Source organism: Lynx rufus, unplaced genomic scaffold (assembly GCF_022079265.1).
Source record: "Lynx rufus isolate CCGP_SWC_20201006 ecotype Redwood Valley unplaced genomic scaffold, mLynRuf1.p SCAF_1, whole genome shotgun sequence".
NCBI classification, from domain to species: domain Eukaryota; kingdom Metazoa; phylum Chordata; class Mammalia; order Carnivora; family Felidae; genus Lynx; species Lynx rufus.
In genome coordinates this window covers 36264274-36279739 of record NW_025814823.1, presented here as the reverse complement: position 1 = coordinate 36279739, position 15466 = coordinate 36264274, and the positions used below count along the sequence as shown (strand labels likewise).

General features: G+C 39.8%; 1 protein-coding gene across 1 annotated transcript in view; it reads left to right on the top strand.

Annotated features, from left to right (window-relative positions):
• Nucleotides 1-6258: 6258 nt before the first annotated feature.
• The window catches only part of DIAPH3 (diaphanous related formin 3), a 505118-nt gene continuing 495910 nt past the window's right edge, over nucleotides 6259-15466 (top strand). The window contains exon 1 of the mRNA XM_047080525.1: nucleotides 6259-6523. Within this exon, the coding sequence (XP_046936481.1) occupies nucleotides 6347-6523 (177 nt within the window). The 5' untranslated portion in view covers nucleotides 6259-6346. The remainder of the gene's footprint in view (nucleotides 6524-15466) is intronic.

Genomic DNA, 15466 nt, shown 5'->3' with positions numbered 1-15466 from the left:
TTGTGAGCGCAGTTTCAGAATCGTGTATGGGCAGAGCTTAGCTTCCCAGGAAACCGGATATTTAAGACACCATCAGCAAATAGGTAAGGATGCTAACTTTGCTAACTGTTGCAGCTAATTACCCACCCTTCCATGATTGGATAGAAATGTCAATGCGTTCCTTACAGCAAAATGAGAAAACAGTTTTTAGTCTATTGTGTCAAGATGGGTTCAGCTAAAGAATTAGAATGCAGAGAAAACAATGGATGTCTTCAGGACAGACCTCAATAAAGACAGGTTTTCTGTAATTTGATTTTATCAAATGTCTGGAACACGGAAATTCACCTGAGGATAAAAAAGGGAAAACATATATGATAATGAGATAGAGACATAGATGAAGGAAAAAGAAAATTTGAGGATCTCTATTGAGCACCATAGAATTCTTCTACCTTCTGTTACATGCATTTTTAGCTTTGAGTGACATCATTGCTATTTGCTATTGTCAGACAAATTATTATCCAACTGACTCAACAAATTATATTTGGGCTTTAGTAATTGTGCTTTAGTATGAGGGAATTAAACTGTAATCTTACAAGAGTCTTAGTAATTACTTAATTCCTTTTTTGCTATTTATTTCAAACATTGGGAGTGTGATCCAGTAGTGACATCTAACACTTTCAACTGAACCTTAGTTAAGTGTCTCACACTAATAGGAATATTCCTGTTCTCCTTTACACAGCTCTATCATCTACAAACATGGGCAGATTAATTTTCTAATCAAAACATTCTAGGAAACTATTAAGCATGACATTAAACTGTGTTATACTAATTATATTCCCTATGAAGAATTTCTATCTGAACTTACAGCATAAGACCCTAGAGAAAACTTATCAGAGCACAAATTGCTCAACTGTGTTTTAAGAAGAATCACATATCCATTTAAGAATTTTGCTTTTCATCCCTACCTTAAATCGACTCTGTTCTCCACAGTGATTCATTATGGTGGCAAGATCTTGTTGACCTTGTTAAACAGATTTTGTTAAAGGTGTTAAAGCCTGTGTAGGTATGTACCATGGCAAAGGGAAGTATTTAACTCTATTTTGAACATTTGTCCAAAAGTAGTATTTGCTTCTTACTAGCATACTACTCTCATCGGACAACAAGAAATAACTGAATATAATTAATTGTGATATACCAAGGGGTGGAGATCATTTAGCAGGGGTCAGAAGACAATTTTCTGTAAAGGACCAGACAGTAAACAGTTTAAGTTTTGCAGGCAAGATGCTCTCTGTCACAACTACTCTGGTCTACAGTTGTACAGGAAAGGCAGCTTTGGACAATAGGTAAGAGAATGGGCAGAGCCATATTCCAACAGCATTTTATTTACAAAAAGTAGCTGGCAGATCAAAACCACAGTGAGATACTACTCCACAGCCACTAACGTGGCTAGATTAAAAAAGCCAGGTTAGAAAAATGTTGGTGATGATATGGTGAAATTGGAGACCTCATGCTCTACTGGTGGGAACGTAAAATGGTGCAGCCACTTTGGCAAACCTGGCAGCTCTTCAGACATAGAGTTACCATATGACCCTGCAATTCCTCTTCTAAGCATATATCTAAGAGAAATGAATACTTATGTCCACATAAAACTGTGTAAATGAATATTTATAGAAGCATTATTTATAATAGCCAAAAGAAACAACCCAGATGTCCACCAACTGATGAATATCTAAACAAAAGGTGGTATATCCATACTATGGAATATTACTCAGCCCTTCAGGCATATTTGGCTGTCTTGGGAAATTTTGGCGCCATCTAGTGGCTGAAATAAGGAATGCTGCTAAACATCCTAGGATGCACAGGATGGCCTCCCCTCACCCTCCCATAACAAAGAATTATCAAGCTTTAAATGTCAATAGGGCTGAACTTGAGAAACCCTGGTGTACATATGTACATTATATGATTAGCATTCTGTGCATATGATTTGCATATCAGTTAGCATTCTGTGCATATGATTTGCTTTCTCTCCATCTTACATTATATTATAAAACAGCAGCAGTTTAAACTAAGACCAACAAGCATGTGGAGAATGCAGAAGTAGCCAGGCCTCAAAACCAGCTGGGCAAGCGGCAGTAGTATACTTTGCTCATGAATTTGAAATGAAGGTGCAAAGTCAGTGCTAATGGCCAGAAAATGATTCTAACACCCTGTGATTAAGTACAAAGTGCTAGGGAACTTTCGTATAATGAGGTATACCCCAACTGAGTCAGGTGGTAAAGCAATAGAGAAAGTAGTAAAGTTACATAAATTGGCTTTGAATTAGGCTTGTGATTATGCTTCTTGTCTTAATCCATTGACCGCTTGGAAAGCATGAACAACAAAGAGCTGAATTTGTAATTTTTTTGTAGAGCTTTTGTAGAACTACAAAATTGTAGAAAAATTTTGTTGAAAGAAGGAAATAGGGTGTTTTCTTTTGTTGTTGTTTCTTGGCTCTCTGCCTCTGTATTACTTTAAGGGAGAGAAGGAAAATGCATGAGATAAGAGAGAATGAAAGAAAGTGGAAGGCAAGTGGAGGGAAGGGAACAGATTTTATTATTAATAAAAAAAATGTTTAGGGCACCTGGGTGGCTTGGTCGGTTAAGTGTCTGACTTCACCTCAGGTCATGATCTCACAATGTGTGGGTTTGAGCCCTGCGTTGGGCTCTGTGCTGACAGCTCAGAGCCTGGAACCTGCTTAGGATTCTGCGTCTCCCTCTCTCTATGCCCTTCCCCAACTCTCACTCTGTCACTGTCTCTCTCTCTCTCAAAAATGAATAAACATTAAAAATTTTTTTTTTAAAAAGGGGGTTGTCATCCTCTCTCTCACTTAAAAAAAAAAAAAAGTTAAAGTCATCCTAAAAGGAAATTAATTATTTCACTTTTCCTTACATGCAACTTAATAGCTCAGAGTGGTCTCAATGCCAATAAATAAAGATATTTTGGAGGAATGGAAAGAGTTAAGGGAGCTATCCCCAAAGTTCCTATGTTTTGTTAAAAATTTGATATGAAACATTTCTTTTTATTTATTTTTTAGTTTTGTGAGGGAGAGAGAGAGAGAGGCAGAGAGAGAGAGGGAGATAGAGGATCCAAAGCAGGCTCTGTGCTGGCTACAGAAATCCTGATGTGGGGCTTGAACTCATGAATCACGAGATCATGACCTGAGCTGAAGTTGGCTGCTTAACCAACTGGGCCACTCAGGCACCCCATGAAACATTTCTGATAAACAAAAAAATTATAGAAAATAGTAAAATAGACAGAAATATACCCATTGCTGAGATTAAATACTTGTTAATATTTTGCTAGATTTACTTCTGATCTTTCCTTTTAAATAAATAAAACATTACAGCTACTTCAGCTATAAACTTTCGGCTTTAATTCCTCATCTCTTCTTTCATTCCTCTCTGGAAGTAGGTGGTTTTGGGGCATATTTCCCTTGTGCTTTTACACACACACACACACACACACACACACACACTATGTATACATATACATATATCTTTATATGTATGTATTTGCCACTTGATTTTTCTCTTTATTATTGAGCTATATCTACATGCAGATCTAGTTATTTGGATATAGGATTCTACCGTATAATAAACCTCTGTGTGTTTTATTCTTTCCATGACTGCAGGATGGTTAGATAGTGTTCAAGAAGTATCTTTGTATGGGCATCTTTGGGCTTCTGCAGGGACCCATGTAGACGAGGAAGTGCAGGGTCACAGATACATGGACGTTCAGTTCACGTTTACTAGGTGTCACCAAGTTGCTGTCCAAAGTGGCTGTACCAGTTTTGCACTCTTGTCGTCTTTGTAGGAATCCATAAATTTTGGCCAAAACTTGGTGCCAGGAGACTTTGTACTATTTACCAATCTGATAAGGGTAAAACGGTACCTCATACAATTGTCATTAAAAAAAAAATAGACTGAGAATGATCCATCCCTTCCCTCAACTTTTCACACCTTTCTCTCTTAGTCATGAAGAGTGAATCCTCACAACAATTGCATTAGTAATTGTCTGGATTTGAGACTGAGCAGAAATGATAAAGGAAAGACACACATTTTTGGATTCCAAGCTTCTGGAGTCCTGCCTATTGTCTCCATAAATTTAGTCCCAGCCCTGTGCACCGAGCCTGGCACAAGGAGCGTGTCCAAAACTGTTGCTCAGTGGGATGTATCATCTTCTTGTGGGGGTGTCAGAATGGGAAGCAGTGCATGCTACTGTGAAGTTTAAGTAATAAACAAGTTAAAACTGTATTTTTAAAAATGTAAAACGTAGAGAAAAGCATTTTCACAGAGACATTGCAGTTGCAATTGATTTCTGAGAAAAATTCCAGAGTGATCTATGTGAAACTTGAAAATTAATTATAATAACTTCTGTTTATTTATACATAGTACTCTTCTACATGCCAAGGACTTGAGACAGAAAAGAGCAGTCCTTCACATCAGGTAACTAGTCTGACACTTACAGCAAGGGCTCAATGTTTTTAAAAGCTAGCCTGACACTCACAGCTAAGCCATGTTGTTCCCTTATGGACATAAACAATCTCACAGAACACCAAAATCAGATAAGGGCACTTGACCTTTCTGTTGTTTGTGCATAGATAAAATTGCAAGTGGTTTTGGGTCTTGTTTCGTCTCTCTTCAAGGCAGAGTGCCCTTATCACATAGATATCTCCGAACAACTCCACTTGTTCAACTACAGGTTTTTCTCCTGGTGGTCTTTGGTGGGAGACGCTTTCACAGACATTTCTATCTCATTTATGCCTGTTAGCTATTATTATTGTTATTATTATTATTATTATCCCCTTTTGCAGATGCGAAGGCAAAGAAAGAAAGTTTAATGTCATCTACATCAGATAGCTCGTAAATGACAGGGATAAAACCTGCACCTGGGTCTAATGGTCATTAAGACCTCATGAATTACTTCAGTTCTCCGGACCCTGCTGTTCTCCTGGATTTCCCCCTAAAGATTAGGTGCTCTTTGAAGATGGAGACTGGTACAGAAAGTCTGGTAGAGTAAAAACAAATAGACATTAAAAAACAAAAGAAAATCCAATGACTATAGCCTGAGAGCTTACTTGCTAGTAAGGTCCCTCTTCTGAACCTCTGTGCCAATCTTCCCAGTTACTTGTTTCTTGTCCCCAAATCAGTACTGCATGTTTACCAGTCTTGGCCCACACCACCTCTCTGTAGTCAGAAGTTGGATAACTTAAGGCAAGAGTTCAAAGGAAAAGATGACTTTAAAAGGGGGGAAAAACACAGTGATGTGTGGGAAAACTCCTTTAACCTCGAGGCTTGCCCTTCGGTATACATAGCAAACTCTCTCGCATGGTTTCAGCTCAAGGCTCTTCACTGGCCCTTCACTGTAGGCTCTTGAAGTTTTCGGCTCTATGCTCTTGAGTGCTCTTGGCCTTGCTTCCAGCTCTGAATGCCTCACATCTGATGTCTTGCCACTCTTGCCTGCCTAGTGAAAATCCATGGACTCTTACTTAAGCCTTTCCAGCTCTGCTCCTTCAGATTTAATATTCCCCCCTCTTTGCTCTCAGTGAACCTTTAAAACAACTGCTATACATTTATATTATTTTGTTATTTGTGTAAGGGTTTGTGAAGCACAGATGTGAGCTCCTTAAGGACGTGGCCTAGACCTTTCTGATTTTTAGTGGGCTCCTCTACCACTCCAGATAGGGCTCTCAGCACTTGGGTACTCAGCAGGAGCTCGGTACATCCAGGCAACATACTCTTGGAGCGTTCTGATTGCTGTTGTTCTCACCCGCCTTTCAAGGGCAGATCCTAGAACTACTTTTCCCAGTGGCCATCGCACCAGGGCGTCCCGAGTGGGGCAAGAGAGGGTTAGCAGATGATTTCACATTCCAACGCTGCTCGAATGGTGGTGCAGAGGGTCTCGCTTGCCTTTCAGTTTAGCAGGAGCCGGTTCTCCAAATTCCAAATAAAGCCAGACAGGTAACTTCCTAATAGGTTTTCTGCGCTTTCGCGACTTAATCCCGCCCTTGCCCTTAAGGTAGCTGCCACGGTTGAGTGGCGAAATGAACGGGCGGCACAGCCAATCATGTTTCGTTCTACCCGGAAAAGGCGGATCCCGGGAATGTCTTTGACGAAGCGGCGCGGGATTGGCGGGTCCCGAGCGGTCAGCCGTGGCGGGAGTTTTCGGATGTGTTGGCGGTGGCCCCGGCAGCAGCAGTTGGGCTGAGCTGGGCCCGCACAGCTGGCGGTGGAACCGGGAAGGCTAATCCGCCGCAGATTCCCGCGCTCACGGCTTGTGGCTTGCATTTCAGCCGCCTTCTTTCCGTCCCCGAGAGCTGCGCAGAAAGATGGATCGGCACCGGCCTCGGCTGCACCACCCGAAGCAGGGCTCGGCCGCCGGGGCCCCCTACCCCTCCTCAGCCTCGCTCCGTGGCTGCCGGGAAAGCAAGATGCCGGGCCGGAAGGGCCCTCAGCACCCTCCGCCCAGCGGCGCGGAGGAACCTGGAGAGAAACGCCCCAAGTTTGTAAGTTTCGCCTGGAGCTTTGGTGGGGCAGCTCCTGCAGGGCCGAAGGGCTGCGGCTCAGGTCCCAGGATCCTTCAATTTCATGAAACTCTGACTTGGCTGACAGCCGAGTGGGTGGGTGGGTCCACGGTGTAAACGGGAATGGGTCGGGGGCTACATTTTGTTCTAGATTGCTAGAGCTTCCAGTCTCCTAATAGATTTACGACGACAGGGTCCAGTTCTGTTTGGACCCACTGCCAAATACACTCACTGGTCACTGTGTTGCCCCACATTTGTTCTGGCTGACATGAAAAGCAGTTCAAATGTGAATGTATTGACGTCACCTAGGTGAACCTTGCATTTTTTTGAGTCGAACTTCTCCCCACCCTTCTGGCTTCCGAGGGTATGAGACATAGCAAAGTGAACTTTTAGGGTGTAGTATTTCTTTTTCTGCTGTAATTTTCCAAGGAGAAACAACAGGTTTTAAAACTTGGCGGGCTATGTAGTCACTGCTAAGGAACGTTTTGTTTATATTGGAAAGAAACTCGCTATTCTGGTTGCTTCTCTTACTTTAACACCCAAGGGAGATGTCATGATCAGCGGTTTGTGAATCTTTTTGTTGGTGTCCACTACTGAAAGAATAGGCAGTGATGACTGCTTTGTAAAAATGTGTGTAAATAAATCACAGAAGGTTAATAGATTTGGGGTAAATCTAACAATTGAAAATTTAATATTTGACCCCTCCATTTAATTAGGAATATGGAGTTATGGAATATAACTTTTTCAGTTTTAGGCACGGTTATACAACACAGCATGTGCCTTCTGTGAACAAATAAATCTCATTAGGAATTTAAGTCAGGATACATACCTTAAGGGAATAGACATTTGTGGAGCAGGAGTGAGTTGCTAACAATTAAAAGTAATGGTTGAATAAAACTGGGAGCAGAGCTATGAGATGTATCAGAATACTGAAAATGAGGGACAACATGGATTAATTTTTCTAAGTTAAGTAGCAAGAGGGCCATAGGACTGGCAGAATTTGCAGGAGGGTCAACTATGTTGTTGATTGTTTTGTTGGTAGAGTTGAGGAACAAATAGGATAGAGTTAAATTGGCGAGGCAGGATTCTAGCCAATATGAGAAGAATCCTGGGGCAATGACTTTTCTTCCTTTTAGAGTCTTTTGTTTGGGTTAATGATGTCATTCCATTTTGTTTCTTCTATGCTCCAGAATACATGAGGTATTTTGGATTTTCGTTTGGATTTTCTGTGACTTCCAGCAAGGAGGTTATGAAAACAGAAGTGAAATAATTAATATTTAGGTTTAGTTTCATTGAAGGATGTATCTACATGATTTGGATTCTAGCTCTTCTCTAGCTCTAGTTTTTCATTTCTTAAGTATGTTGTTTTTATATTTTTTTAATTTTTATTTATTTTTGAGAGAGAGACAGAGCGTGAGCGGGGAGGGGAAAGAGGAGGAGACACAAAATCTGAAGTAGGCTCCAAGCTGTCCACGCAGCTCGCAGCTCGAACTCAAATACAATGAGATCATGACCTGAGCCAGTCAGACCCTTAACTGACTGAGCCACCCAGGTGCCACTCTTAAGTATGCTAAAAGGGTTTTTGTAAAGATGCAAAAAACCTCTAAAAGCAATACTTTGAAGCTTTAAAGTTAATAAACATATCTAAAAATACAGTGTTTGTTTTTATTTTTTTAATGTTTATTTATTTTTGAGAGGGAGAGAGAGCACGTGAGAGGGGGACAGAGGATCCAAAGCAGGCTCTGTGCTGAGCCACCCAGATGCACCCAGTGTTTGTTTTTAGATAGGAGTCTGATTTGAATCATGTCTTCATAATTAATTTAGAGGTGATTTGGACTGTTTGTAATCCCTGAAACTAATTTAGATACTTATAGTTTCTTTAGCTATATTTTCCATTTCACTAATTCTGTTATCAGAGATAACTTGCTTGGAATATTTAACTTGCTTGGATATTTAATTTAACTTGCTTGGAATATTTAACTTGCTTGGAATATTTAACTTGCTTGGAATATTTAAGTTTAGCAATTACAGTTGCCTGTTGAACAACATGGGTTTAAACTGCACTTAATGCATGGATTTATTACAGTACAGTACTGTAAATCTGTTTTTTCTTACTATTTTCTTAATAACATTTTCTTTTCTCTAGCTTTGTTGTAGGAATACAGTATATAATATAACATACGAAATATGCCTTAATTGGTTATCAGTAAGGCTTCCAGTCAACAGAAGGCTATTGGTAGTTAAGTTTTTGGGGAGTCACAAGTTATACATGAATTTTTGGCTGTGTGAGGACTGGCGCTTCTAACCGCCGTGTTGATCAAAGTCATTTGCTATGTGACTTTTTATTCTTTATTTGATAGTTCTGTTATGTGCACTTTTTGGACTATCTACATTGATTGCACCTGATGGCTTACTACTCTCTCTTCCCATGCTTGTAAGCTCATTGCTTTATCTTAGCCTATCTTCCAAGAGGCATTATGGGCGATGCTTTTCTCAGAGTGCCACTGATTTGGGACCACCTCTACCTGAAGTAGGACTCTTAGGGGGCTTTAACAACCCTAACTCTGTTCCTGGCCTGTGTCTCAGTATGCCAGGCTGAAGGCTGCCTTCTGAGTAGCTCTTCCCAGTCAACCTATTTCACACCTGTTCTCAGTCTCACCCTAGTAACTCTTGTTTTGAGGATGGAGACCATCCCTTCCTCACGAGATCTTAGCAATGCCTCTACAAGTGACTGTTCTGTAGTTCAGTTTGCTGTACTACTAGATGTCAAGGCACTTCTTGGCTTTTGCTTGAGTTGCTGGGGGCAGCTGCTTTTGACTGGAACAAGCAACAGAGTTTGGTGATACGACAGGAAAAGCGATAATATAGGTGTTTGGCACATTCCACAAAGCTGCAAGCTGGTAGTAGAACTGAGTGGTAAATTGGCCACTTGCTCTGTTCTTGGGTTGGAAGGCATGAGCTCTGGGGCCCACTGAAATCTTGGTTTACTTTAGGCCCTGGTAAAGCAGACCAGTCCTTGTTTTCTACTGTGTGTTCAGTCGCGAGTCTCAAGGTACTGTTGCCTTGTGTATACAAGTTTGTAGTATAGAATTTCTCCCCATAGATCTGTGTAAACAGAAATTCATCTGTTGTGAGTGTAGGACAGTTTGGCCACACAAGAAATCCACTACTTTGGGGCTGCTTGTGAACTAACCGACTTGATTTCAGTAGAAAATATGGTAAGCAGTGAGTACTGAGATGCTGAGGCTAGTAACCGGGGACAGGATGAAACCATAGGAGATTGGCAGGCCAAGGCAGGTACCTGGATGAAGGCTTTGTGAAGGTAGATGGAGTTCAGTAGGATCATGAAGTTTTGTCCTGCCATAGGTCACACTCATAGTACCTGAGCCTGAGTCCTGTTTCCCTTGTAGAACAGAACAAAATAGTTGCCCTACTTGACGCTGGGCGCTTCAGTCCTACTCTTACGAACACACAGTGCACAAGGTGGTGGCCCCCATATCTGTGTTGAGAGCAGGATGTGTGGCTTCTGGAGAAGCCGTGGGTCAATGTTTTGACAGGAGGCCTGTATGTTTGGTGGTCCCAGTTGGCAGAGTGACTCTTCTTTTTAATTAGAAATATCCTTTAAAAGTTGTCACAGACTTTGGTGTAAATCTTGCATCTAATCTTATACTTTCCATTGAACAGATTGTTCATTATTGTTTAATTATGTCATTACTGTACCTTCAGTTTTGGTTGTGAGAGATATTTCACCCTGTTCAGTAATATATATGTGTCTACCATTTTGGACATCATTACTAATAACAGTTACTTTAATAAATGAACGAAGCTCTGTTCTAGGTACCATATATGTGTGTGTGTGTGTGTATATATATATATATGCGCCATATATATGTATATCAACTCCTTTAACCCTTACAACAACCCTATGAGGTATGTGGTATTATTAGTCTTGTTTGCTGGATGGAAAAAGCAAAATGCAGAGGTTGCATTGCCTTAGGTCACACAACTGCCTGTTGCTGAGGACAGGATTTGAACCTTGGCAAGCTGTCTCCTACATTCTTAGTCACTGTCCTGTATTGCTCTTCTGTGCTGTTGGGAATTTTAACTTTTACTACTTGTCTCACTCAAGAGCCATTAAAAATAGCAATACCTTTAATGAGTACAGAATTAGTGATTTCCTGATCACAGGCAGGTTGTTAGGTGGCAGGAGGAATCCAGTGGGAGAACTATTGGAGGAGGGGCAACTGAAATTGGAGTAGGCATGATGGGATTAGTGCATGGCCAACTCTTGGCTTTGGGTTCATTTGGAGGCAGCTGTGGCAGGCTGAAAACTGACCCCCCCCCCCCCCCATAGAAGATAACCAGGTCTTAATCCCTGAAACCTGTGAATGTTGCCTGCCATTGCAACAAAAAGATTTTTAAATTAAGGGTTTTTAAATGGGGAGATTACTCTGGATTACCGGGCTGGGCCCTACATGCAAACAAACATAGGTGTCCTTGTAAGAGGGAGGCAGGGGGAAATTTGACTACAGAAGAGGAGAATGTGATGTGACTCAAAGGCAGAGGTTAGTGGTGCAGCCACAAGCCAGAGAATGCTGTCAGCCCTAAGAAACCAGAAGAAAAAAAGAACTGGTTTCCTCTAGAGCTTCCGAGGGAGAGCGGGACTGCTAACACCTTGGTTGGAACCCAGTGAAACTGATTTCTGACTTCAGGCTTCCAGCACTGAGAGAATACATTTTTGTTCTGAGCCATTAAGTTTGTAGGAATTTGTTTTGGCAGCCACAGGAAATGAACACAACAGGTGTAGTTATGAGGGTGACCATGTTAAAAGGTTTGGTTTACCAGTTCATCCATGTGTATTTTAGGAGAACTGTCAGATTCACCTAAATGTCTTCCTTTTGGTAACATTTTCTTTTGGACCGTGATTTGGGGGGATATAAGATAACAGTTTGGTCCTCTGGAACATCAGCTAGAACTTGATTCCAACTTGTTCTGCTGCCTCATTTTCGAAGTTGCTAGAAAGCTGAGAAAAATGTGAAATTATTTTTGTGTGCCTTTTGAATTTATTTCTTCATTGTGTCCTCAGCTAAAGTGATACTTTCAGTTGTATTAGAGTTAAATTGTCAAGAATCGGAGGCAGTGTTCTTATTTGGGCACTTGAGTGTTATATCAAAATTCCAACTAACCCATCTGACACTGAAACCTTCATAAGGTAAGATCATTTATTTTCTTCAGGCCAGTCTTTTAAGTAAATTGCCTGAATTGTCCCAGACTTTTGTTTTTTTCCTGACAGAGGAAAAGAAGTTTTCTCTGTTGGTTAATATATAATTTATCAAAAGCTACCAAAATATATAAAGTGGCTTTTGGGAGTATGTTTAGCTGCTGAAAATAGATGATATATGGTAGTTATTACTTCTGGATCACTCTGGATCTTTTTTTTTTTTTTTTTTTTTGGTGGGTAAAAAGGGGTGGGAGTAGGGATAATTGTCTCAGATTTAGAGCAAGGCTTAATTGCTTTTTTTCAAAGACTCATGTCTTTAATTACGAAGCAAGCAAACTGACATACATTTATTACACTGTGAAACCTTGCATCTCATCTAGTCTGTCTTGTAGCAATTGCTTCTGAACAGATGTTACCTGAAACACCTTTGTGCAGTTGGTAGAATGCTAAAATTTGTCATGCTTTTATTATTGTTGTCGTGAATTAACTCTACTTTATGGCATAACTTTATTGCTGTGTCCTAGAATCTTTATATATTTATTGCCTTATAAATTGGATTTAAAATTGGCTTTTTATATAGAATGTAAATTAACATGTGTATAACTTGTTTATGCTTGCAGAATAATACAAGACAAAACTGCTATGTATTATCCGAATGTAATTGTCTTTAACTCAGCACATAGTATCCTCCAAGCTAGGCATGTCGTGAACGCCACAGAATATGCTTACTGTCACACTCTGCTTGTTTATCCCAGAAACTAATTTGACTTTTAGGTCTATAAAATATAGATTAAGCGTAACCTTTTACTTCATGGGATATTAAGGATCAAAGCATGAGCTTTCTTTGAACAGGATCTACAAAGGTAACTTTTCTCGCAGTAGCAGCAGGGTGGCATTGAAATACCTTCCCGTCGGGAGTAATTTTCTCAAATAGCAAATCAAATAATCGTTATTAACTTAGGGGAGGATTTGAGAGTTTCAATAAGTTAAGTTTTAGTGCTGGAATATTTCAGTTACTAGCTAATTAATGAAAACTGTTCGGAAATGCTTGCCATAGATTTGATTCTTCAAAAAGATCCACTGCTATCCTTTTGTACAGCTTTTTATAGAAAAGGCACCGTGAATAGCATTTATGAGCAGGGACCCGGACCGCTTTTAGAGTTTGAATCCTTGCATTACTTGGGCAAGTTACTTCTCTCCATGCCTCCGTCGCCTCAGGTGCAAAATGGGATTGTTGGGAAGATTAAAGGTTACTACGTGATGGACCTAGAATAGTACTTGGCTCATTGTAACTGCTACGTAAATATTTGCCGTTTATAGGATTGTTGCTGCTGTCATCGTTAGTAGTACTAGCAGTAGTACAATCTTTTTCTAGATCGTAGGGCGTTGGGGATATTATGCTGGATATTTGAATTACTTTCCTATGCTGGAAACTCCTAACGGGGTCAGGCTTTTTCCTCATAGTGTGGTGGAGGCGGAGTCGTCCCATTCTCAGTTCTTATCCCTGCATGCCAGGTGCCATTCGGGTTGATGCAGACTTCTGATTGTGATGGCTGAATGGTCAGAGCAAATTGCTGAAGCTTTCGGAGGGGAGGGGGTTATGGTTTTATGTGTAAAATGCGGATCATGAAACTCTGACATCTGCGTGCAGATGAAACTTAGAAAAGAAACCTACAAAGGAAACAACCTCAAACTTAGAAAAAAATCCTTGTGCTACTCCAATGTGGACTTGAATGATAATAAAAATAATGTTGCTTATATATGTATAGATATAAAACTAAAAATATAACTCCTTATGCTTATGGCGCTTTTACAACTATAAAACTCAAACAGATTTACATATAAAACCAAAAACAAAACTATAAAACCAATAAAATTCAAATGAACAACAACATTAATTTAATGTGATTGATGATGATGTTTCACTGAAATTAAGTCATCAGTGTTGGATTTAATAGTGGAAAGATACGTGTATGGCTTGCTGTTTTCCTTTTTGCCTGCTAGAGTCTTGGATGGAAATGGAATCCCAGAGGCTGAGGAAGCAAAGTACAGTGATAAATCCAAAGACTCAGCCCCACACTGGGTAGAGACCTGTCATCTGACATCACTGTCTCTTTCACAAGATCTTAACTTGAGGCTCTGAGTGAAATGGTGAACTCTTATAAGCTTGTTTATGATAAAAAATATATATATAAATCTAAAAAAAATATAGCCATATGTACATATTTTCTAGTAAGTTGTATGAAACTGTTGAAACAGGGCAGAAAGAATCGCACCCAAGACCACCAGCATCTATATTCGTTTTTCTCTTGAAATTTAACTTGCCATAGCTCTAAGTACGTGGTTCCTTGAATAGTGTCATTTTGGAGTTATAGACAACTTAATTCCTCCTATGTAGGGGAGATTGTGAACACCTATGTAGCATGATTGGTGTTGTTTGGCTTCTTCTAATGCCCTGTGGTAGTACACACACATAGCAGTGTGGATACCAGAAGTGCCTGGTGGAAGGAGCATGGTCGTAGAGTGGCCATTCAGATTGTCCAGATTATGCTTCTTTCACTTCAAATGTTTAAGATAATCTTGGAAAAATACAAAATTTAAAAAGCCTAATGGACCTGGAGAGTCTGTGACGAGAACTGTAGACCTTGGCTTCAGGAATCCAAGAGCTGACGTAAGTCAAGAAGTTAGAGTACTTGAACCAGGCCAAGGTTTTTGTACCTTTAGTTTTTCACTAGTGATGAGCTAGAAGTAACTAGTAAATGTTTATCAGTTGTGAAGGATGTTTACAATATGCTTCATAACAGTTTACTTCTCTTTTTTTAAATGTTTATTTTTCAGAGAGAGAGAGAGAGAGAGAGAGAGAGAGCGCGCCTGTGTGAGACAGAGAGCACACAAGCGGGGGAGGGGCAGAGAGAGGGGGACAGAGGATCCAAAGCCGGATCCCTGCTGTCAGCAAAAAGCCTGATGCAGGCTCCAACTCATGAACCCTGAGATCATGACTGAGCCAAAGTCGGATGCTTAACTGACTGAGCCACCCAGGTACCCCAAAACAGTTTACTTCTAAATAATTTATTGAGGGTAAAAAAATATATATATATACATGTATATATATATACATATATGTATACATATATATATTTTAACTTCAAAGGAAATGTTTACCCTCAATAATATATATGTAGTCATACAATAATACAATATATTACAATACAATACAATATTACAATACAATATATATTCATATAATATATATATATATAAAATCATACAAAAGAGGTATATAGAACACGATGTACTCTCCAATAAGCTTCAGAAATGAAACTGTATAAATCCTATTAAAATGTCTGTTTTCTCCCTTCCTATCAATATCTCCTTGTAATCTTTGCTCTTTATTTTCTTGAGGTAAAGGGCTTATAGGGCTTTTTGTTTATTTCATGAGGGACCTTCATGGGTTAAAGATGGCTAAATACCTGTTCAACTCTCCAAGGATATTATTGCTAATTCTAGGTTATTCTGGAGGTTAAAAAAGAAAAGTACATGCTTCTTTTGGAGTTATGATGTAGAATTTCTTGAAACTCTTAGTAAGATACATGGATTAGTCTAATTGTAAGATCCATAATAGTGCATTTATAAGGCTTATTTTATTAGAAAGTATCTTCCCAGGATGTGGGAGTTTATCCTGTAATTGCTGCTTTTTTCTGAGG